The sequence below is a fragment of the Vulpes lagopus genome, chromosome 14 (genome assembly GCF_018345385.1).
Source record: "Vulpes lagopus strain Blue_001 chromosome 14, ASM1834538v1, whole genome shotgun sequence".
NCBI lineage: Eukaryota > Metazoa > Chordata > Mammalia > Carnivora > Canidae > Vulpes > Vulpes lagopus.
Genome location: NC_054837.1, coordinates 26,877,522 through 26,900,970, shown reverse-complemented (window position 1 = coordinate 26,900,970; position 23,449 = coordinate 26,877,522). Strand labels below are relative to the sequence as shown.

The 23,449-nt window shown below is 41.5% G+C and overlaps 1 protein-coding gene and 1 pseudogene across 7 annotated transcripts in view; one reads left to right on the top strand and one right to left on the bottom strand.

Moving 5' to 3' along the window:
* Window positions 1–23,449, bottom strand: part of HECTD4 (HECT domain E3 ubiquitin protein ligase 4) — a 184,963-nt gene that overhangs the window by 58,355 nt on the left and 103,159 nt on the right. For 3 of the 7 annotated variants that reach the window (XM_041728411.1, XM_041728412.1, XM_041728413.1), the window contains exons 22-40: window positions 21,129–21,275; window positions 19,912–20,016; window positions 18,463–18,626; window positions 17,662–17,895; window positions 16,283–16,475; window positions 15,990–16,094; window positions 15,382–15,470; window positions 14,650–14,825; window positions 12,519–12,654; window positions 12,261–12,402; window positions 11,992–12,158; window positions 9,558–9,704; window positions 8,751–8,935; window positions 6,730–6,883; window positions 5,353–5,633; window positions 4,948–5,137; window positions 4,723–4,797; window positions 3,705–3,786; window positions 1,685–1,887 (exon numbers count right to left, since the gene is read on the bottom strand). In XM_041728411.1, the coding sequence (XP_041584345.1) occupies window positions 1,685–1,887; window positions 3,705–3,786; window positions 4,723–4,797; window positions 4,948–5,137; window positions 5,353–5,633; window positions 6,730–6,883; window positions 8,751–8,935; window positions 9,558–9,704; window positions 11,992–12,158; window positions 12,261–12,402; window positions 12,519–12,654; window positions 14,650–14,825; window positions 15,382–15,470; window positions 15,990–16,094; window positions 16,283–16,475; window positions 17,662–17,895; window positions 18,463–18,626; window positions 19,912–20,016; window positions 21,129–21,275 (2,975 nt within the window). The remainder of the gene's footprint in view (window positions 1–1,684; window positions 1,888–3,704; window positions 3,787–4,722; window positions 4,798–4,947; window positions 5,138–5,352; window positions 5,634–6,729; window positions 6,884–8,750; window positions 8,936–9,557; window positions 9,705–11,991; window positions 12,159–12,260; window positions 12,403–12,518; window positions 12,655–14,649; window positions 14,826–15,381; window positions 15,471–15,989; window positions 16,095–16,282; window positions 16,476–17,661; window positions 17,896–18,462; window positions 18,627–19,911; window positions 20,017–21,128; window positions 21,276–23,449) is intronic. The other 4 variants (XM_041728416.1, XM_041728417.1, XM_041728414.1 and 1 more) reach the window with 3 other exon arrangements.
* On the top strand, window positions 306–1,474 carry LOC121475270 (annotated as a pseudogene).

Below are 23,449 nucleotides of genomic sequence, written 5' to 3'. Positions count from 1 at the left end.
TAAAGAATCCTCTATAACAGCAGACCTCAAAACGTGAATGGCATAAACCATCAGGATCAAGGGAAGACCCTAAGGACCCTATGGCACACCAATTCCTGGCTTGCAAACATAGAACACTTTGCAAACTCCCTAGAAGCAATGCTCTTTCCTCCTGTCTACTCCCAGAGAGAAGTTTATGTGTAGAGCTAGGCTGATTGGAAGGAAAGGCATCAAGACCTGAGTTTACTAATACTCAAAAAAGCTGTAGCTGGTGTTCCTGGTTAGTGGCCTTTCTCAAAAAAAGACCACCCTCGACTTCCGGGGGAGCGGCCGGGCGGCGTGGGAGAAGTTGGCTCTGGAAAGTGGTGAATCAGAGGAGACCACAGGCAGCTGGTGGCCGAGGCCATGGCCTCTGACCTGGACTTCTCACCTCCCGAGGTGCCTGAGCCCACTTTCCTAGAGAACCTGCTGCAGTATGGACTCTTCCTGGGGGCCATCTTTCAGCTCATTTGTGTGCTGTACCTGTTCCCAAGTCCCATGAGGTGGAGGCAGAGCCCTCTGAGCCCAGAAGTGTGGAGGTGACAAGGAAGCCCAAGACTGCTGCTCTTTCTGCCAGCAAGAGGCCCAAGAAGGAGGCAAAGAAGAAGCGGTAGAAGAGGAGGCCTGTAGAGCCAGGCAGGCGAGGCAGGGGCCTCGACGGGGAGCACCCCTGGGACTCAACGTCCTGTTCACTCTGACGTCCCAGGGTCAGGGCTGAGGTGGCTGGGCCACTCTCTGACCACAGAGATCTGGACAATCATGACAGTCTCCAGGCCCCAGCTGGGCAGCCTACCACTTCCTCTTCCTTCTGCTTCCGAGACAGTTTAGAGCCACAGGGACTAAACCCTGTGTGCAGAGGCTGTGCAAGAAGTCTGTCCAGAAGTTGGGTCAGCTCCGAGTGACATTTCCATACTTAATCATTGTGTCCAGCCTTCAGACCCACACCTTGTGGATTTACATTGCATTTTAGAGTCGTGATCTCATGCTGACACACACCGCCCCTCCCATCACTTATGCACCACAGATCTGCTAATCAGTCACCTTTGTCTCTGCCATACAGATGGGGTCAGGCCAGGCCTTCCCTGTTTGTTTAGGTCAGGACACCATGGCCACTGCGATGTCAGTGGTCCCACAAGCATGACAGCCAGGTCCGAAGATGCCTGGTGGCAGAGCCAGCAGGCAGGCTGGCCGGCCAGGGTTTGCCTGGTTCTCCTCTGGCAGACAGAAGGGATTTGGCTACATGAGTGCATGTTTTTGGGCTCAAACTTTCTTAGCCTCTGAAATGGAGGGCTTGTCAGTCTCAGAGCAACCTCTTTTCAGCCTATCATGGCGTATTCAGTGTGTGCCTTTTGGCTTCATCTGTACACGTCCCCTTTCCCCTCAATTCTTTTAACCCCATAACAGTGAGGAAAAGTCATCTGGGCAAGTAAATGTCAATAAACTGCCTCATATGCTGGGGAAAAAAAAAAAAAAAAGACCACCCTCTGGCTGTAGATGCCCACTCAGCCAGGAATGCTGCCCTATTTGCCCAGGACCACCTTAGATGGGTATTTTAACCCCGAAGTCCTCATTTCCAGCAGGTCAAGAGGATGATATACAATTAAAGCCCTAAAAACAAGTCCATTACTAAGTAGACCTTAGAAGAGTCTGGACAGGAAAAGACTACCTTGCGAGCTCAGAGTTCCTCTCTCGGCAAATGGAGGTCTGGGCAGTTTTCTTTTTGTCACCTGTGGACAGTCCGCTCACAGTCTCTGGGTTGACAGACTCTACAGGCGGCCCGATGCTGACGATGAGGCCTGACTGTGCCCACTTGGTTGCTTTCCGAAGAGCAGCTGCAGCCTCTTCTGTAATCACCTCACAACAGCCGCCCTGTAGGGAGGTTTGAGACCGTCACCATACTCCACTTCCTACTTTTTAAAACCTGCTTCCCCGTTACCAAAGCAATTCAGGCTCATTTCTCAAAGACTCACATGTTAAAATACTATATATAGAAAGTTAATTTCCCATAAACATCCCATGTCCTCACCCAGTCACATATAACTGTGAATCCTCTAAATTTGTTTTCATGCAAATTCTGGTACACATAATCATGGATCACACTGCGCACAGTTTTCCTGTTTAATTTTTCTCAGTTATCAAACTATCATGTGTTTTGATACTGATATATGTAGATTGACCTCACCCTTTTTATAATTGTATAGTATTTCATCCTAGGCATACAACTTAAATTTTTTTTAAGATTTTTTTAAAGACGGAACACAAGTTTTTTTTTTTTTTTTTAAGATTTTATTTATTTATTCATGAGAGACACAGAGAGAGAGAGAGGCAGAGACACAGGCAGAGGGAGAAGCAGGCTCCACTCAGGGAGCCCAACGTGGGACTCAATCCCGGGTCCTGGGTCCCCAGGATCACATCCCAGGCTGCAGGCGGTGCTAAACCGCTGCGCCACCAGGGCTGCCCCAACTTAAATTTTTAAATTTAAAAATTTGAGGTATAAATGACATACAACAATTTCTTTAATCAATCCCCCATTTAGGGGTATACAGATTATATTTTTTTGTTTTGTTTTAAATAAATAGAGCTGTGCAGAGCATGGTTGTCTCTGGACCCTTGAGAATGCTTGTTTACCCTCACCTTGACAATAATGAGTATTATCAGAGTTTTTTTAAAAATATTTTATTTATTTATTCATGAGAGACACACAGAGAGAGAGACAGCGACATAGGCAGAGAGAGAAGCAGGCTCCAATGCAGAGAGCCGGATGTGAGTCTTGATCCCGGGACTCCAGGATTATACCCTGGGCTGAAGGCAGGCACTCAACTACTGAGCCATCCAGGTGTCCCTATCAATTTTCTTTAACTTTGACAGGTGAAAAATTATATATTACTATTTTTATTTCTTTATTTATTGTATGATCTGTAAACATGAGCGTATTTCAATGTTTTTTATGGGTTATGTATCTTTAGTTCTTTTATCTATTATTCTTTTTTTTAATCTATTATTCTTTTAACCTTTTACATATTATCACTTTTAAAGTATTATTATTTATGTATTTGATTTTTTTTTAGGGAGAGAGAGAGAGAGAGCACATGTGGGATGGGGAGAGGCAGAGAAGAGAGAGAGAGACAGAATCTTAAGCATGTTCCATGTCCAGTGTGGAGCCCGACACAGGGCTCAATCTCACAGATGCTTAATGAACTGAGCCACACAGGTACTCCTCACGTTTAAGGCATTAATAGGCTGCAAAAATATATATATTTTTTAAAGATTTTATTTATTCATGAGAGACACAGAGAGAGAGAGAGAGTCAGAGACATAGGCAGAGGGAGAAGCTGGGAGCCTGATGTGGGACTCAATCCTGGGACTCCAGAATCATGCCCTGGGACAAAGGCAGGCACTAAACCGCTGAGCCTCCCAGGCGTCCCATAGGCTGCAAAACTTTCTTAATAAAACTAAGAAAAAAACTTCTAGGTCAAGAACGAGAATTCTCTTTTACATTTTAACATCAATGACAAATTGACTCTGGTTCTCTTAAAAATGGCTTCAGTTAAGCCACTGACTTTAATTTTTCACTCTGCCTCCTTGTGGGAATTTTTTTTCTTAAATGTCTCTGAAAACCTAAAGCATGGCAAATGTTTCTCAATCAAGCATTCCTGTCAGAGTGGGTGTCTCCGAATTAGAGTTACCTTAGTCATGTCTCGATCCATTTTCACAACTTTCTCCATGTTGGCACCAGTGCCAAGTCTGAAGGGCCGTCCTTCTGAGCTACTAAAAGGGAAAGCAGAGAGAGGTGATGATCTTCCAGGCAAGGTCAAGGTCAGGCTGCACGCCATGGGGCAATCTAGTATTAACCAGAGCAGTACTATATGCTACAACAGGATTTTAAAACCCATAGTAAGACTCAATTTTTCAAAAAGGAAAGAATTTATTATTGTTTAATTACAGGACTTTTAGGGATCAAAACACCAGCTGTTTTTAGAGAGTTGTAGTGATAATTTAAAAACTACATGAAAATGATGTACAAAATAGAGAGCTGAACAAAATCGAGAATCTGAGCCTACAATACAGGGAAGACTGGGCACCTGGGAGGCACTCGGTGAGTGATCTAAATCCCAAAATAAGGGGACTTTAACAACAGCATGGGTTGGATGCCTTGATGTTAATGACTGGATCTTTCTAAAAATTCAGTTTCCTCTGCCTCTTAAACCTGGCCTCCAAAAACTCCTTCACCAAATTTGCACTGTCAGGTTTTGCAATGCCTAAGAATGTTTCTTGGTGGTTCCTGCATCTAGCACTGACCTGCTGGACCCCTAGTTTATGCCAGTAGCCCATTAGTGCTTTCAGTTGCCATGATGGCAGCCAAGGGACCAATTACGAGGATGACACCATCACCACATCATTTATTTGAAGAAAGAAGTCTTCCCCGGAGACATACATACGTGTCCTAAATTCCCTTATGTTCTGTGGAAGACCTTCCTGGCTCCCACTGACAGGGCTCCATGTTTAAAAAAAATTTCTCTTATCTCTTCACCTCACAGTTAATGGTATCCTTAAATTTACCAATGGCTGAAGGATGCCAATGACTAAAATCAGACTGCATTATTCCTTCTTGAAGCCCAAATCACACTGTAGACACTCCATTGAGCACAAACAATACATTCTCAACAGGGCTTTTGCTCTCTGTTGGGTTTGAAGAAACAGTACCGAGTTGTGGATAAAAGCTTGGGCTCTGTGGTCAGAGGCCTGCGTCTGTGGTTCAGCTCTGCCCCAGTTTCTCCACTGTAACAACAGGGATGACAGTAATAGTGATTACCTCTTAGGGTCATCAAGAGGGCTGAGACAGTTGATGTATGTAAGGGGCTTACTGAGCTCAGTGCCTGGGACACAGTCAGTGCCTAATGACATGTGGCTATTACAACAGTCAGTCACCTTAGTAGCGGCTGGAGAACCTCATGGGATGATTGGTCTTCCCGCTTATGGATAAAGATAGACAGCTTGCCATCCACTGCTTCACTCTCTTCTCCAGGATCTTTGTCTCCTTTTAAGGAATTCTTGGGGCTGGTTTTTGTCAATGTAGTATCAGGTTCAGAAGCAGTTGGAGAAAGAACTGTCTGACATCCTTTAAAAACAAACAGAACAATTGCAGTGTTATTGGTATAGCTCCCCTGCGCAGGGAAAACTCTGGCTTTGGAATCTCTCTTCTTCCCTCTCCCACCTCCCTTTCTTTCATCACAGAAGGCATAGTACCAGCAGCAGCTACAGACAGCAGGAAGCTCAGTGTGGCCGTCCACAAGAAGCAGGCACCTCTGTACCATCCTCCGGCCAGCCTCTCACCTGGGACCACGTAATCTGCCAGCTTTGCTAGGAGCAATGAAGCGATCTTGGATGCTGGGTCACTGGGATCCTCCTGCTCACTGTTTAGGGAAGGAACAGAGTAGCTCCATGGTGGGAGCTCCACATTCCCACAATCTTCTACACTCATCAGCGGGAGCGCAGCCCGGCACAGCTGAAGAATGATAAGGACCAGCTTTGGAGATGGGCGCTGGTCAAGCAGCAGGGAGAGGAGTTTGGACACACAAGCTGGCTGGCTCAGGATGGCTTTACCTATGTGACTCCTGGAAAAGAAGGAAAAAAAGGTAAATGACGTTGGGCATATTGGTCTATAGACATTCAGAAGCAAGAATTCCCTAAATGAGGATAAACTGACTCACGAGGACAACACGGATCTGGCACTATGTTTTTAGGAAGGAGAATGAAGGTTTTTGGTAAATATCTAATGTAAGTTCACAATTGACCAACCAATAATACTTAAAGAAAGATTTTTAAATATTTTCTGATCCCTAATGTTTACTTAACTGCGATGCTATAGTTCAGCGTGGTTCATGGAGCACTACAACTGTATGAACCAAACTAGAGACTTTCCATTTAGTCTTTTATTTCCTTTTAAGGAGTGCTTTAAGACCAAGTATTTCACACAGGGTTGCACAGGCCTCAACAGTGTGGAATATGACACAGCTGACCCTGTGGCATCTCACTGAGAAGAAAACAAAGTCCAGCAGGAGCCAAAGAACAAGTAGCCTTATGTGGACAAGCAGTTGTGGGCCTCACAGCTCACACAGGATGGTATCAAACCTTCACAGATTGTCTTAAGACACAGCATGAGAGGGATCCCTGGGTGGCGCAGTGGTTTGGCGCCTGCCTTTGGCCCAGGGTGTGATCCTGGAGACCCGGGATCGAATCTCACATCGGGCTCCCGGTGCATGGAGCCTGCTTCTCCCTCTGCCTGTGTCTCTGCCTCTCTCTCTCTCTCTGTGACTATCATAAATAAATAAAAAAAATTAAATTAAAAAAAAAAAAGACACAGCATGAGAACATGAGTCAACTGCAGGTCCTGACTGATTATTCTTTATTTTGCTATAATGAGGGGTAAGATTTGGGGTTACTCAATGTACCTGCACAGACCTGAAAAGCTAGCAGCTGTCACCAGCAAAGTTTTAAAGCAAATGGTATCATTTTATGATGTAGAGATTCACCTAAACAATCCTCGCATTTTAGAGCTACTGTTTGTCAATAGTTTTGTTCTCTACTGTTCTGGAAGCAGAAGCATGTCAGAATGGCCTTGTAATTTAGATGTTTCAAAAGACAATCACCACCCAAGAGAAGCCCCGATCATTCAGGAGGAAAGTCACCTCTTTCCACAGCTCTCTATACCTTGAGAGATCATTGAGAAGACTAAGGACATCCTGGAGTGCATCATTCCCAGCAGCCTGGTTGCCACAGCACTCAGTTGCTCGGGCAAGATGGTTGGTGAGAAGGCTGGACACCTGACGGGCCAGACCTGAGTGTACTGCCTCTGTGGAGCCACCTTTAGAGTTCAAAGCAAGAAAGAAAGAGTGAAGTGAGAACTCAAAGAAGCCATGGTGAGCCTGCAGGTGTGGCAAGTCCTCCCTCTCTGTATCCCTACTTAAAGCCCTTCTCTTGCCTGATTTTTCTTTAACCTGCTCAGCATTCCACTAGCTATCCAATTAGTGTCTCCTCATTAGGTAACATTTGCACATATAAAAGGTTAATGATTCACTGTTGGGGAAAGACATTATTCTTAATGAAAACTGAATAGAACTCATACAAAACAGAATTCATGATTAACAGGGGAAAATCACCATTTTTTTTTAAACTGTCATGAACACACCTTGATTTTTAGCTCATATACCTTCTCTCTCCTCAAACACAATTAAAGACCTTTTCGGATCTTTCCATTTTCACTGTAGTTCCAGAAGCCCCTCCCTTCCAAGCAGCTCTTGTAAAAAATGACACAAATTAGTTGTCATTTCCTGAACTTCCCATGCTCTCTGGGATCCCTATGCCTACACACACTATTTATTGTGCATGGAAACATTCTTTATCCTGTAAGAGTAACTCACTCGTCACCTTCTTGGGGGAGCTTTGCCTAATCTCTAGCACAGCTGGTCTGTAGGAACCTCTGGGCTCCCAACACTTTGCATGCACCTCAATTATGGCACTGACCACACCGCAATCATTTGCTCACTGGTCTATCCCACCACTGCATCATATTTCTTAAGAGCAATGCCCTTGTTCATCTTATGCCTGATTCTCAAGATAATAAAACACACAGTGAGGGGAGGGGTAAGGGGATCGGGTAACTGGGTGATGGACATTAAGGGCATGTGATGACATAATGAGCCCTGGGTATTATATAAGATTGATGAATCAATGACCTCTACCTTTGAAATTATTAATATACTATAGTTAATTAATTGAATTTAAATTAAAAATAGTAATAAGAAATAATAAAACACGCAGTGAATGAATAAACAAATAACCAAGGTATATACATAGGCCTGGGATATTATGGAGATGTTATCCTTCAACTTTACTTTTTCAGCTGGATTGGAAAAAATATAATTTGGAAATAGCACTTGAAAATGCAACTAAATCATTTCATGTTATTTGTAGACTGTTAGCAGTGTTGACAAAATAGAAATGAAAAATATCTTCTCAATTTCCTGGCTTACTGTACTCTTCCAGAGTGGTTCCACAGCTCTATTGAGGGATGACTAACAAATACAGTTGTATACAATTTATACTGTATAATGTGATTTTTTAAAAAAAGTATACAACATGATTATATATGTAAATATGTATATACATTGTGAAATGATTACTACAATCTAGTTAATACTTCCATCACCTCACTAGTTATTGGAGTATGTGTGTGTGTGTGTGGTTTGAGAACATTTAAGATTCACTTTCTCAGCAAATTTCAAGAGTATGATTAACTATAATCACCATGCTGTACATTTGACCCAGAACTTATTCATCTTATAACTGGAAGTTTGACCTTTTGACCAACATCTCCCCAATTCCCCCTCCTCCTAAAATTCCTGGCAACTACCATTCTACTCTTGGTTTCTAGGAGTTTGGCTTTTTTAGATTCCACATATAAGGGAGATCATTCAGTATTTGTCTTTCTACGTCTGGCTTATTTCACTTAGCACAATGTGCTCTAGGTTAGAATATTATTTAATGTCATAGTGTAGCCATAAATTTTCAGAGAAGCATGCTGATGAAGAGGCTCTCATGAAATCATTAATTTGACCCATCTGATTATGTAATTTAATATAGCCTTTCTTTCCCCCAGCCAGCACAAATAATTAAATAGACATGTCAACAGAAGAAATCAATGAATTCTAGAATGGAATTCTGCTTCTTACCTTCTTCTTTTTCCCACTCAACACAGCGATTGGCAAGCACCTGGAAAGCTGCCCAGGCCATTGTGGCCACTTTCTGCTTCTTAGTTTGCTTCTCACTGGAGCTAGATTCCGTCTGACTACTCAAGCTACAGAGTCGATCCATGAGCTGAACGAGGCCACTGCGCACCAGGCACTTCTCTTCGCTCCTGGGCCAGGTGGAAAGGGTTACATGAAATAAACATCACTGACCAGCCTTCGGGTTTAAGACCCAGGTTATCAAAGGGGCATAAAAACAGCATAGTTCTTTGTCTATTACTTAGGATACTACCATGCATAACTCAACACAGAAATACGTCTTTACAATGAGGATTTCCTTCATAAATAAGGAACTTCAAATTTTAGTTTGTTCATATAGAACAATAAGTAAAAACTGATAGAATCAACTCACGGTTCCCATAAGAGAAAAAAAATTATGTAGAAAAAAAGGGGGATTTATAAGGTCAGTGAGAAAATAAATGTATTTGCAAAGATTTTTTGCCAAATGTTAAGTAATTTCCTAGAGATCTTTTACGTTCCTTTAAACCTCTCCATTTTGACAATGTAATATGATCCCTCTTGGCCACTCTTGATCATGTAGGAATTCAACAATCTGGAATTTACACAGTAACCTTAGGTGTCTGTCAGGGATGTAAGTTCATTTAATCACAGTGGTAGTGTCATTGGATAATCAAAGCAAAAAAAAAAAATCCCAATTTTTAAATTCAAAAATATTTTTAATTAAACACTGCAGTGTAACTTACTTACAATAAAAAGCATTGCCTTATTTACCTGGTATAAGGTATGGTACATAAGAGTCCGATGCTATTTGCACATGCAATAGGGTAACGAGCACATAGAGACACAACAGAGGTCATGGTCTCGCCAAAGGCTTCCTGGACCTGCTCGACCATCCCACCACAGGTTAGTTCTTCAATTCTATGAAACAGAACCAAAGTGCAGGCTTCTTGAACCATGGCAAGAAGAGTGATGGTAAACATAAGAACATAAGAGCAGGAATGTTCTTGTGAGAAACCCAAGGGTGTCTAGATGAATCCAGAACTGAAGGGATCTTAGAAATTACCATTGTTTCCCAGACTCCAGGACCACACAAGACTACCAGACAGCATTTCTTAAGTTGCCTCAGAGACAATGCCCAAACTTTAGAAAAGTGTGGGGAATCCCAGCCTAAGTCAAGTCAAGCAGGACTACTTGGAGCCTTACAAGATTAAAGTCCACAATATCTCTAGAGCAACAGAATGGTACTCCACATTTCCCAAATGCATTTAATAAGGAAACATCTGAAACTTGTCTACAATATCCTATGCAGCACTGAATTCTGTAAATGCAATTGTACTAATGAGAAAATCAAGTCCCAAATTGATTAGCTAAGTGTCCTTTTCAAGTTCACATTGTGATTATTAGCAGATTATGAGAATCCAATTGATATGAAATAAGACTTTCCCAATATAAACACACAACCTGGATTCTTTTTTTTTTTTTTTTTTTAAGATTTTATTTATTTATTCTTGAGAAACAGAGAGAGAGGCAGAGACATAGGAAGAGGAAGAAGCATGCTCCCTGTGGGGAGCCTGATGCAGGACTTGATCCTAGGCCTCTGGGATCACGCTCTGAGCCAAAGGCAGATGCTCAACCACTGAGCCACCCAGGCATCATCCTAGGGTAGATTCTACAGTAACTAATATTAGTTGAAAACTGGAACTGTGTGGATTTATCTACAAAGATATGCTACAGAATACTGTTTATAATAGCAAAAATATGTAAATAAAACCTAAGGTTGAAAATAGGGATTAAATCTGAATAAAGGTTCAGGAATATGATGCAGTGCTATACAACCACTAAAAACATTATAGGAGATATCCGTGGTTAGGATAAAGACAGACACATACACTAGAATGTTACAGGTTTTATCTTAAGATGCTGGATTTACTTTATATATACTTTGGGATTTTCTGCATTTTTTCAAATGTTTGATATATGACATTAATAACCAAGGGGAAAAGGAGCAATGCTCCCAGAGTTGTGGAGAAATTATTCTGGGAGGAAGCTGTGGTGGCCAGTGCTACTCAATGGGCTTTCTGGGCATCCACTTTGGTTGAGTGAGCATGTGACTAGCCTGACAAGGGGACTGACAGCTTTTGAGATAGCAGTCTAGGAGGGTCTAGAACTCTTCTCTTACCCAGGCTCTCCGGGATTAGCATGTGTTGGGGTACACCTGTGCTGGGCACAAGTAAGAACTGATGTCTTGTTTTATAAACCGCTGAGATATTGGAGAGTTTTGTTTCTGAAAAGTAACCTGGCCTCTCCTGATTGACACAGAAATGTCTCAAGATATTAGCTCTTAGTTAACACATTTTCCTCCAGCCACTGCTCTCTGCTTGCTGGCCAGAATTTCTCAAAAAGCTGTCAGGAGACACAAGTAGCCCCAGGCAGTTCTAGTCCAGGACCTGGAGACAGACACCTTTTCTATTTCTTTCTGAAGATCTTTGAAGCCCAGTAGGGAATAGTATAGCAAAACTCCCACAAAGAAATTATTCAACCTTTTTCAAAGTTCGTGTCTACAATTATGTTTTTAGAAATTGATCCAGTAAAAATAAGCACAAAAATACACAAAAACATAGGTATAAGGATACTGACTACATCACTATTAATGCAGAAATAAAGCAGACAAAATGAAGGAGAGAAAGAGAAAATGAACCATGTGTTCACCAGGAGGGGAGGAGTTAAATAAGACATAGCCATCCATATCTGGAGGTCCACAATGTGCTTAAAAACTATAAAGCAAACCCAAATGTACTGACATGAAAAGACAGATTTATTCAAGATATGTTGAGCCAAATTATTTTCATGTCTGTGTTATATAACAGTATAACATAATCTAAATTAAGAAAAAAAATCATACACATACATACACACTTCTGTGTACAAAGAGAACTAAATAGCTATTTATGTGTGTGCTGATACAAGCAGCTCTAAGTGAACAGGGTGGAATTCAGGAAAGGAAGCACAGTAAAGAGACTTTTACTTTCTGCTACATAAGCTGAAGTTATTATAAAACTGTGGGATACTTTTGAAAAATAAAAGCAGAATTATTTTAGGGGAAAACATTAGTAAATACCACTATATTTGGCCTTAAGAATAATCTTTGGAACAAATGCCTCTTTTCCCCTAGACAGAACGGTATGAACTACTAGAAACAACTGACCTGGGTCCTCCCTGAAGGACCATAGTCACTGGACCCACAAGGTGTGTCACGCCCCCGACACGCACAGCAGCCGTCAGCAATTCCCGCATGTGCACCAGTGCCTGCTTTCGAGTATTTCCCCGCCGCCACCTCGTCTGTGCAGCCAGAAGAAAGCTGCTGCTGGACACCTGAAAGGCATGAGAAGGAAGTCCACCTGACTCTTCGTGACTGTTCCAGGCCCCCGATGCTGTTAGGTGCTATTTGTCTGTAGTCAGCAAAACATGACCTACAGCTTGGTCAGGGTTAGTGCCGATGAAAGCAAACAGTTGCCCTAGCAGGACACTGTAGGTGGGCTTGTCCCTGCTATCCTCAATGGCCAATGACTGCAGGAGAGTAAAGGAGCTGCTGCGGTGGCTGGTCACATGGCGCCGCCTACAGGAAAACAAAATAGCACTAGATCACAAAACAAGAAACTCACTCAGGGAGTGTGTTTTGATGAATGTATTCAGCTGCATGTGGGAATCCAACCTTAGCCATTAGCCATTTACCTCTGATTTGCTCTAGTAAATTCCAAATCTTCATTACCAATCATTTCCAGGTCAGAAGGAGCCGACATGCTGCGAAGAAAAACAGGCTGCCGCACAGCATGGGATATCACCTTTGTTTCTGAAGCTGATTTACAAGCTGAAACAGAAAAGAATAAAAAGATTGGCATATCTGCTGATTTGTGAGGACAGCAACAACAGTTATGCTACCACTCTAAGAGTATCTTCGCTTTCTAGGAGAGTTCATCCACGAAACTAGTGAGTACGGCACACTGATGGTTCTTAGGCTAGATATCAGGGTAAAAAAATGTTTAAACCTAGATATTAGGGTAAAAAAATATTTTAAGTGTGAAAAACCATAATCATTTTATTAAATTTGGTTTTTTTAAAAAAGGCTGACTCATTTAATTTCATAAACTCTCAATGTTCACCTTCATATAAGCATTCTAAAAAGCCAGAAAGGACAGAGAAAGTAATTTCTGGAACCAAAAATTTCTTAATTCAAATGAATTATTTGAATCTGTCTTAAGAATGATTAGGCAGGGGATCCCTGGGTGGCTCAGCGGTTTGGCGCCTGCCTTTGGCCTGGGGCGCGATCCTGGAGTCCCGGGATCGAGTCCCACATTGGGCTCCCGGCATGGAGCCTGCTTCTCCCTCTGCCTGTGTGTCTCTGCCTCTCTCTCTCTCTCTCTCTCTCTCTCTCTCTCTATGTCTATCATAAATGAATAAACAAAATCTTAAAAAAAAAAAAAAGAATGATTAGGCAGTGTCAGTCTAAAAACAATTTTTGAAGATGTTATTTGTCAGCAAACTATTATTTCATGATCTCTGATGGCAAGAGCCTCTTGGAAAGCATCATCAGTCTTCCTGAGTAGTTAAGTCTTTATACAAAACCTTTAATTAACCAAGGCCTAATGTGACCAGGGACATGGTCAGCAGACCATCTTGGTATGTGATCATACTGCACACATTCAGCACACTTCCCCTGACAGTCTCAGCAAATGGTCTCCTTTGACCAGGGTTGGACACCTCAATCACCCTAGACTTCTTTCCCATGTGAGGAGAGCCCTGGGCACTCAACTAGGATGAAAACAAGTTCATGTGCTTGGCAGTGTCCATTGGACAATGGGGTTTGATAACCTGGAGTCTCATGTTTACTCATCCTGCTCTCTCAAGGTAAGAATCAACACTTGTCATTATGGGCTATCCCCCAGTGTTGGGGATCCTGCTTAAGAAAGAAGACTCACTGATTTCCCTGAGAAATGTCCTTTCAGGCTAACAATTAAAATGTGACCAGGAAAAAAATTAATAATGAAAATTCATGTTAAGAAGTTTCCACATAATTACCAAAGGTGCAATGCAAACTCGGCTTTAAGAGGAAAATCTTACAAGATTCACAATGTCAACTGCCTAATCGTACACATTACTATGAAAATGACAAGCTGGGGTGCCTGGGTGGCTCAGTTGGTTGAGTGTCTGCCTTCAGCTCAGGTCATGATCCCGGGGTTCTGGGATCAAGTCTCATGTTGGGCTCCCTGCTCAGTGCCTGCTTTTCCTTCCTCAGCTTCTCCCCCTACTCATGTTCTCTCTCCTTCTTTCTGTCTCTCACTAGCTCTCTCAAATAAAGAAAATATTTAAAAAAAAGAAAATGACAAGCCATAAACTAAAAGTAAGGGGCACTAGATTTTAAAAATAGACATCCCTGGGCAGCCCAGGTGGGTCAGCAGTTTAGTGCCGGCCTTCGGCCCAGAGCGTGATCCCGGGGATCCAGGATCGAGTCCCATGATGGGCTCCCTGCACGGAGCCTGCTTTTCCCTCTGCCTGTGTCTCTGCCTCTCTCTCCCTTTCTCTGTGTCTCTATGAATAAATAAATAAAATCTTTAAAAAAACAGACATCCCTGGGCTCCCAAGAAAAACTAAAACTAAACCCCTGATACTCAGTTGACTCACAAAACACACAAATTCAATGAAAAGTCCTTCTTGGCTGGAAAAAGTAAAAGGCAAAATTTTTTTAAATGTTGACATTTCTTTTTCTCCCTCCTAGAAGAACACAAGAGTGATTTTTCTCTCAGTAGCTGATGTATATTTTATGAACAGACTAGTGCAGAATGCCTGTGTGGGGCTGGCTTTGTACCCGGTGTTTCCGCGGGGGTCCCCGAGATGCTTCTTGTGAGGCCAGACTGGGCCGCGATGGTGACATGTAACAACAGCTCGGCTCGGTTCATTAAACTCTTCACTAATGTCTTCGTTTTAGCCAGTGGGTGCAAGGGTTTCTGAATGAGAGAATTCACTTCTTGCAGGAACTTCTCCCTATAAAGAAAGGCTGATGTGCATTTAGTCGTTCTTAGGTTCACCAAAACCAAGGTTTTTTAATTACAAAGGATATAAGTAGAGGAAAACTAAGCAAAAGTATCATTCCCCTTCCAATTTCTCCAGCCAAGAGAACAGTGCTATAAATGAACTGATTTTAGTTCCTTTTGTCCAGTTTCTGATGCCTATATGCTAACTTTGGAAGGCTAAAATAAAAATTTCCAAGTTTACAAATGAGTTCCAACTCAAATATTTAGTAAATGTATATGATTTTTAAAAATATCTATTGTGGGGCGCCTGGGTGACTCAGCGGTTTAGCATCTGTCTTTGGCCCAGGGCGTGATCCTGGAGACCCAGGATCGAGTCCCACATCAGTCTCCCTGCATGGAGCCTGCTTCTCCCTCTGCCTGTGTCTGCCACTCTCTGTGTGTCTCTCATGAGTAGATAAATAAAATCTTAAAAAAAAAAAAAAATATCTATTGAGACTAAATTTTCACATTTTGTTTTAAGCATCAAGGCAGTAAATTAATTTTACACAGTTATTAACATCACTAACCTTAGTGATAGGACCATGTTTTCAAGATCATTTCCATCAAAGGAGACTTCTTTCATTGAACACAAAAGTTCTAGTTCTTTCATTTTGTTCTAAAGAGGAAAAATCAAGAAAAGATGGTAGCCAGGATCTGTAAAAAGTGAGTTTTACTGTTCATGTTAAAAGGAGCAGAGAATTTCGGGGGTGGGGGGGGTGGGGTGGGGGTGGAGAACCACTATCTCTGGTCCATATTTCTATGCCAGAGCACATTTGTAAGTCCCTATTTAATATTTTTATGATTACAAATGGCATCAACTACTTTCTGTGGACTACCTTGGTCCTTATAACTAATTGCTCTTTGTTTCCTAAAGTTTGCAATCAAAATTTGATAATGATGGTAACTTCCTGATAAAACTATCAATCAGTTAAAAATAACTTTTATATTTGGAATATTGATATGTTGATCTAATTGATTTTATTAACCTTTGTAAAGAATGGGCACATTTTGGCATGTGTAACATTTTAATAGGTAATATTATTTGGGCTCTACACACACACACACACACACACACAATACATACCTTTGCACTGTAAATACCAATGCCCAATGATAAATCACACAACTTGCTCACCTCATTGAAATGGTAATCATAGAAGAAAGGCATGTTGTTCTCCAGCTTCCCTTGCATGGCATCATCAACCTCGCTTTGCCATTTCTGTTCCAATTCAGCAACACTCTGATACATTAAAAAATAAAACAATGTGAGAAGGGATGCAAAATAAAAACGTGCAATCTGCAAATTTGGAAGTTTTAGTTGTAACTTTTTAAAAATTCAGGTCACTTTTTCAACTTCGTTACATTTCTAGGGAAGAAATTATTTCTGACAGCTGTAAGAGCAATCTAAGCACATTAGCCTTCGCTTACCTGCAGCTGTCTCTCCATGGCATTGAGTTTCTTGAAGGTCTCACCCATAATTTTACATAGTAAGTCATATTCCTCTGCATGTTCTTCTTGATACTGGAAATTTATTAGAGACTGCAGTGCATCAACCAAGTTCAAGTGCTTAATAACACAGGATACCACCATTTCCTCCATCACATCTGGCTGAATTACCTCTCTGTGATTACAATAGAAACTCATCAGGTATATGCCATGCTCTCAAACTACCAATCCAGTATTCAATAGGTTGAAGGGTATAGGCTTTGATTTAAATATATTAGATATTCACCATACCTTCTTTATTACAATAAAGAGGCATGAACATCATGATAGCTTTCATATCAAGTGGGCAATAATTTGTAATATGTTTAGATGACAAAACTGACATCAGCTGATAAAATGAAAAAAATTAAAGAGACTTCATTTTTTATAATTTTTACATTTTAAAAAATATTTCATTTATTTATTCATGAGAGAGAGAGAGAGAGAGAGAGAGAGAGAGAGAGGCAGAGACACAGGCAGAGGGAGAAGCAGACTCCATGCAGGGAACCAGATGTGGGACTTGACCCCGGGTCTCCAGGATCATGCCTGGGCCAAAGGCAGCACTAAACCGCTGAGCCACATAGGCTGCCCTAATTTGTACATTTTGAGCTAGAGTCATATTAAAGCTAGATGAGGTCTAAGACTAACAAAAGGTCTTTGGCACCATTTGTGTGCCAATTAATTTTATGCAGTAGCATGGCTTGTGGTATTTCGTACATATGGATGTTGGGCTGAAAACGAATGGCGCTTTTGCATTTTTCATTTTAAATTTCAACTATTCTTAAATTTTTTCTTTCTGAAATGGCCCATCATGCCTCAGAAGACAGGGCAGAGGCCACCAAAATGACTTTAAGCAAGAATACCACAAAGATGTTTGTAGCTGCATGACTTCACATTCCAGATTAAAGACCCCTCAACATCTCTCTCTAGACTAAGGAAACCAAAGTTGAGGACTACGAGGAGGCAGTCAAACCACCTGAGAAAAACTCAGAACTTGTCAAACTTTAGCATGCCTCAGCATCCTATGCTTGTCAAACTTGTCAAAACATCCCCACCCTCAGAGGTTCTAATCCAGCAGATGTGAGATGCAGCCCAAAAACTGACAAGTGCTCCAGTGGTGCTACTGCTGCTGCCCTGGGGCCTATACCTTGATATCAGATGGCCTGGAATACCCCCAGAGCATGTGGTTAGTGTTCATTAAGTAAATGTAAAATTAAAGGTTCATTTGCTACACTAGGATAAGAAATTTACCCCCTTCCATTGTTTAAATATCTTTTTCCAATGGGAAAAATAAAGCAATAGAGCACTATTTAGCAACATACTTTATACTTGGTCTGAATTGAGGTCTAGCACGCCCAGAAATTTCCCTGAGCTTTATCATAATTCCTGGAGGCAGCCTGATCCGGGGCAAGTCAAAGTAGTTTCCAACAGGAGGCACAAGAACATCAGAGGGGTAGGTGAATTCTCTGTCTTCCTCAATGGTCAGTGGCAGTGGAGATGGGCTTGGAGTCAGGGCAGGAGAGATCACACCATTGGCCTCCACCTGCCACTGGCACCTGGACAGACAGAAAAGAGGTTCTTCATTTCCTCTTCCATCTGGAAAACCACTTAAGGTTTGCAGATATATCAAACATATGAAGGATCATATCATGTATTAAGTATTTATCAAACATTTTCCAGAGGCTAAAGACCCAGGAGCATTATATGAAACCACATCTTTGGGAATCTACCTCCTCCCCAACATTTTCTTATGAAAACTTTTAAATATACAGAAAAACTGAAAGCAGTCCATGGTTAATGCCCATATAACCACCACCTAAATTCTAGAACAAACATTATGATACATTTGTTTTATCACTCATCTACGTATCCTTTTGGGGATCCTTTATTTAATTATATCATGTGCAGGTTGGAGAAAAGCTTATGAGCTATAATTTCAAATCTAGTAAAGTAAGGGCCAGATGGCAGTTTGGTATAATTTTCACCTTCTTTCTTAACGACAATGGCACCCATGGGATCATCAGGCAGTATGCACAATGAGCTGGGAAATGGACTAAAAGTAGTTTTCCACACGAAGCCCTTTTTTCTTTGTGAGCAAAGCTAGCCCTAGCTGAGCCTTTTACCTTTGTAAAAGTTTGGACCGCAATAGCTCCTGACAGGCTTCCTCTTCTTTGGTAATTTCTGGTCCATTATACAGGATTCTCAACATGGAACAAGCTAACACAGACAGACCTAAAGCCAGGTCTACCAGAAAGGGCAAGCCTCCAGATACGTCCTCCGATGACTCCTACAACGCAGACAGGAGCAAACCACACTGGTCAGTGTACATGGCGGGGCACTTCCACTTGTGCTGCACCACACTGCACGGTCCCTGACCACAGAGGCTTACAGAGCAGCATCACATATCACTGCTATGGGACACAGGGACAGTACCCAATACCATGAGTAGCAAGATGGTAGCATGGAGAAATGACCACAGAGGGGAGTCTCAACACAATTCTGGAGAGAGAAAGAGCTGATAAGACTCCATATTAGAGACAGCACAAATCACATGCAAGATTCTTTGGACTGATTCCTTTCTGCTGTGCCTATCTGGGTATAAATCATTATTTTGCTTTGTCATCTCCATCCTGTGCTTGAGCCAAGATGTTGTCAATCCATCTACTGAATTCATTCAACAAGTACCTGAGCATATTATTCTAGGTGCTTAAAAAACAGCAGAAAAGAAGATCCCTGCCCTCATGGAGCTTCCATTCTGGCAGATACTTCTTTTTTTATTTTATTTATCTATTCATGAAAGACACAGAGAGAGAGAGAAAGAGAGAGGCAGAGACACAGGCAGAGGGAGAAGCAGGCTCCACACAGGGAGCCCAATGTAGGACTCGATTCTGGGTCTCCAGGATCATGCCCTGGACTGAAGGTGGCGCTAAACCGCTGAGCCACCTGGGCTGCCCTGGCAGATACTTCTACTCTCAAGAGTGTTAGCTTGGTTAAATTCAAGCAATCTCCAAGCCTAAAACAGGTTTTACAAATCAGGCAACTCTAGGGTTTAGAAGAATTCCTACTACTCTCTTCTCTTTTTCCAGGTGAGAGAAGAATTTACATAGATTCCTAAGGGAAAGTTACTATTTGAAACTGCTAAAAGGAGTAGATTAAACTCATATACAGAATATAACAGTGTAATTAAGCAGAGACAGACCTAGACTAGCAAGATGAGCCTTTGAGAATAGAATGAAAATGTGATCCCACTACTGTAAAAACCCAGAAGCCCACTGTTTACTTCTATTAGGTGTGCGAGTCTTCTTCGCCCTATGGAAAGATGCTGGAGGCAGATCACCTCTCTAGGCTTTGAAGACAGAGCCCCTAGCAACAGATTCTTTCTGTGCTGCCAAATGGATTTTAGGTTTTATTCCACAAAACTACTACTTATGAGAGTCTACTAATGCCAAATGGAAGAGAGGATGAAACCATGGCTCATATTCTGCTCTGTTTCCAGGGCAAATATGATGTATGTAACCAACGCACACAGGAGAAAGTACATTATGCCCACAGCAGTGGTTAGATTCAAGTACCTGAGCGCGAACTGTGCAAGCAAAGCCCCACATAGCTTTATCAGGAGTGTTGTGTTCACGGCCACTTCTCATTTCAAAGGAGAAGGTGACTGTATCTCCTTCCACCTTAAAATTTAAGGGGGGAAAATACACTTTAAAAACAAGACACATGACTTTCAAGAGAGCAATGAATTTCAGAGATTTACTTTCAAAAGGACCACAGCAATATTGTACTCCTTTTGTCAATCGCTTGTTTGACTCAAATTCCATCCCCTCTCATCTGGACACCAATCTTCCAGGTGTCTCTCCTGACCAGGTAGGTTTGGGGATGAGGCATCTGTGAAAAGGGCCACAAGTGCCTAATAGCAGGATCAGAGTAAAGATTAAATCTTGAGCATAATTTCAGTAAGTTCCTCAGGCTTCTAGTCTTTCTGCCCTCCCCCTGTCCACTTCACCACCTCACTTGTGCTGGTACGGCAGGCAAACGGCCCGTATCTTGAAGAACACAGAGTGCTGGAAGACCTTGCTCTGTATTGTAGAACCAACACCACAAGTAAGAAACAAAACGTAGGAAATGAAAGAACAATTAAAAGTGTTGTGCTGATGCAGATTTGGATGCATCGGGACTACATCGCTGGAAGTAATTTGCTGTCTGTGGCTCAACTAAAGAGGGTATGTAATGCATTTGAGAGCAAGGCTCCAAGAACAGACTGGAGAGTTTTTCAGGTTTTAGTGGGCATTTCAGTTCATATTTATATTCTAGGTAGATATGTTGTAGTTCCAGGGCCCTAATTACAAAGCATGGCTGATTATCTTATCAATTTGAGAATGGATTAGTCTTGCTCCAAAGGCTCAAATTCATTTGAAAACACCCATTCCACATTTTTTAACTGCATAGGCCTTCTGGTTCTAGGATACCCATCACAGCAGAGGGCAGAGAAGAAGCAAAGTGGAAGAACTAGCAGGCCTTTTAATGGACAGGGAAGGAAATACTGTGAGCACTCAGTTCCTGGACAATGGATCCCAGTTCTGGAGTGGACAGGGGTCTGATGCCCTACAAGTGAAAGGAGAGTCATTCTGAATGAGGTCATGAATCTATAGGCCTGGCAAGAGAGCCCCAGCTCAACAAAGCACCCATGGACAATTTTTTTTTGTGGAATTGGAGTTAATGCTCGAGCCCAGAGGAAATGGGAGTTCATTTTTCTTTTCTAGGCAGTGGATCTGACTAGATACCATACCTTCACCAAGTCTTTGGGCCAGCCAGTTCCTAAGACACTACGGCTGCCATATCCCAGTGTGTTGCCTCCATACTCAGCAACCTTCCTACTGTTTGTGTTAGGCCCCGCATATATCACCAACTTCAAAACAGAAAATATACTGTTAGACTGTAAAAGAAAAACAAAAACAACATCTACAAATAAAAAGGCTGCAAAGAAATGTTTGTTTAAAAATACATTTATAACCAGGTACTGGTGTCATTATTATAGAACTAATATTCCCTGATTTTTTAGGTACAAGCAATACTGGTTTGGGTGCAAATATTGTCACAATTTAATTGCCTTGGGGAACCTCACATTAACATAGTTCTAACTCAGCTATTATACATATATGTTTTAAGTAGTTATTTTAATGCTCAATAGTGACATTTAACTTATTAATAACAGGTACAGTTTGCCCATTAAGTCCTCCCCCAAATTAATAAAGTGAGCAAATACAGATGAAAAGATGGTTATATCTAACACAACAAAATAAAGGCAAAAACAAACAAACATAAAAACACAAAAAACAAAAATTCAATGAATGAGGATTTTAAAAAATGCAACAAATTGAAAATAAGCCATATATTTTTAGAATGTTGCTTAATGGTATAAAAAAGAAAATGACACAAATTTAGGCCAGAAAGGGGGCCACTGCTTCTTGGGTCAGTTTTCACATATCAATTCTTTTCTTCAATAAAGGTCATTCATTTATATCCAATTAACCAACTTTCTAATATGCAGGAGATATACTTAGAAGTCATTTGGCATTCAAATCCTTCCACTGGAAGAATGAGGCTCTGGGTTCTGTAAATACTAAGTCCTGTCTTCTAACATGCACTCTGACCACTTCTGACTGCACAAGAGAACTCTGTGTGGATCTAGAAGCTCCACTTTGCCCTTGACACTTATCATGTTGTGCTCTCTTACCCTTTTGGACTTTTTGCTGACACCAACCAGGGACCACTGGAAAAGTAACTGTTACTTTTATCTGTTTAGTATGTCTCGCTGTGCCCCCACATTTAACACTGATGCCCCCCCCCTTCACACACAGGTGTGGGCTAGCATATGACAGAAGACACAAATTACTTGTTTTTAAAGGGGAAACAAAATGACACCGACTGATATGGTGACCTCTCCAGTTCTATTTTATTTACTTTTATTTTTTCTTAAAGATTATTTATTTATTCATGAGAGACACAGCGAGACAGAGAGAGAGAGAGAGAGAGAGAGAGAGAGAGAGAGAGAGAGAGGAAGAGACACAGGCAGAGGGAGAAGCAGGCTCCACACAGGGAGCCCGACGTGGGACTCAGTCCCAGGTCTCCAGGATCATGCCCTGGGCTGAAGGCAGTGCTATACCACTGAGCCACCCGGGCTGCCCCTCTCCAGTTCTATTTTAAACATTCATATCACTTTCATCTAGGAAATGGGGGTAGCTGATGCCAGGAGCTACAAGGTGGGGAAGGCTGATGACAGATTTATTCTTTTTTTTTTTTTTTAGGAGATTTATTCTTTGAAAGGCCCACCAAAGACCACTGTCTAAATTCTCTTGCCTCTAGCTAAAGTGAGTTTTGGAGGTAAACCCTAAACCCCTCTGGACACCTGGGAATCTTCAATATCCTTAAAGATGATGGGAAAGAGGATTCTATAATTGGCTCAGCGATGTGTTTCACCATCTCAGAGTATGTACCTTAAGAAGTTCTTTATTTTGACCTATAAATTCCCCAGGATGGGATTTAAGACCTTTGCCCTTACTCAGTTCTTAGAGGAGATGACAGATAGCTAACAATCTACATAAAAATAGCCCTTTATATGTACAAAGCTATTAGATAATCTTTCAGTTGCTCTGGTATAAAGTTATGTGTGACAACTTCATTCACCTTTCGTCCTAAATTCAACATGACAGTTTGCAATGCAACAATATAAACAGAAGAAAACACTTCTACCCCTCAAATGTTTCCTTTCACTTAAAATTGTTAAACCACCAGATTGGAAACTACTTTTTTTCAAAATCTACATGGGCCTGGAGATCCTGACAACAAAGAAAAAATAATCTCAATAAAAATTAAACAGATCCTAGCATATCTGAAACTCTTCTAAAAGGCCACCCTTTCCCAAAGAATACACGAGAAGCAGTTATGACTTTTCTAGATGAATGTACATTATCTGTCTACAGGAATTCCAAGCAGAGAAGGCAGGCAGTAGGTAAGCAGTAAGGAAAACTTCCTTTAACTCAGATCTAAACTTCTGAAAGCTTACAAAAGTACACTTTCAACATGTCATGAAAACACAGTTCTTAGACC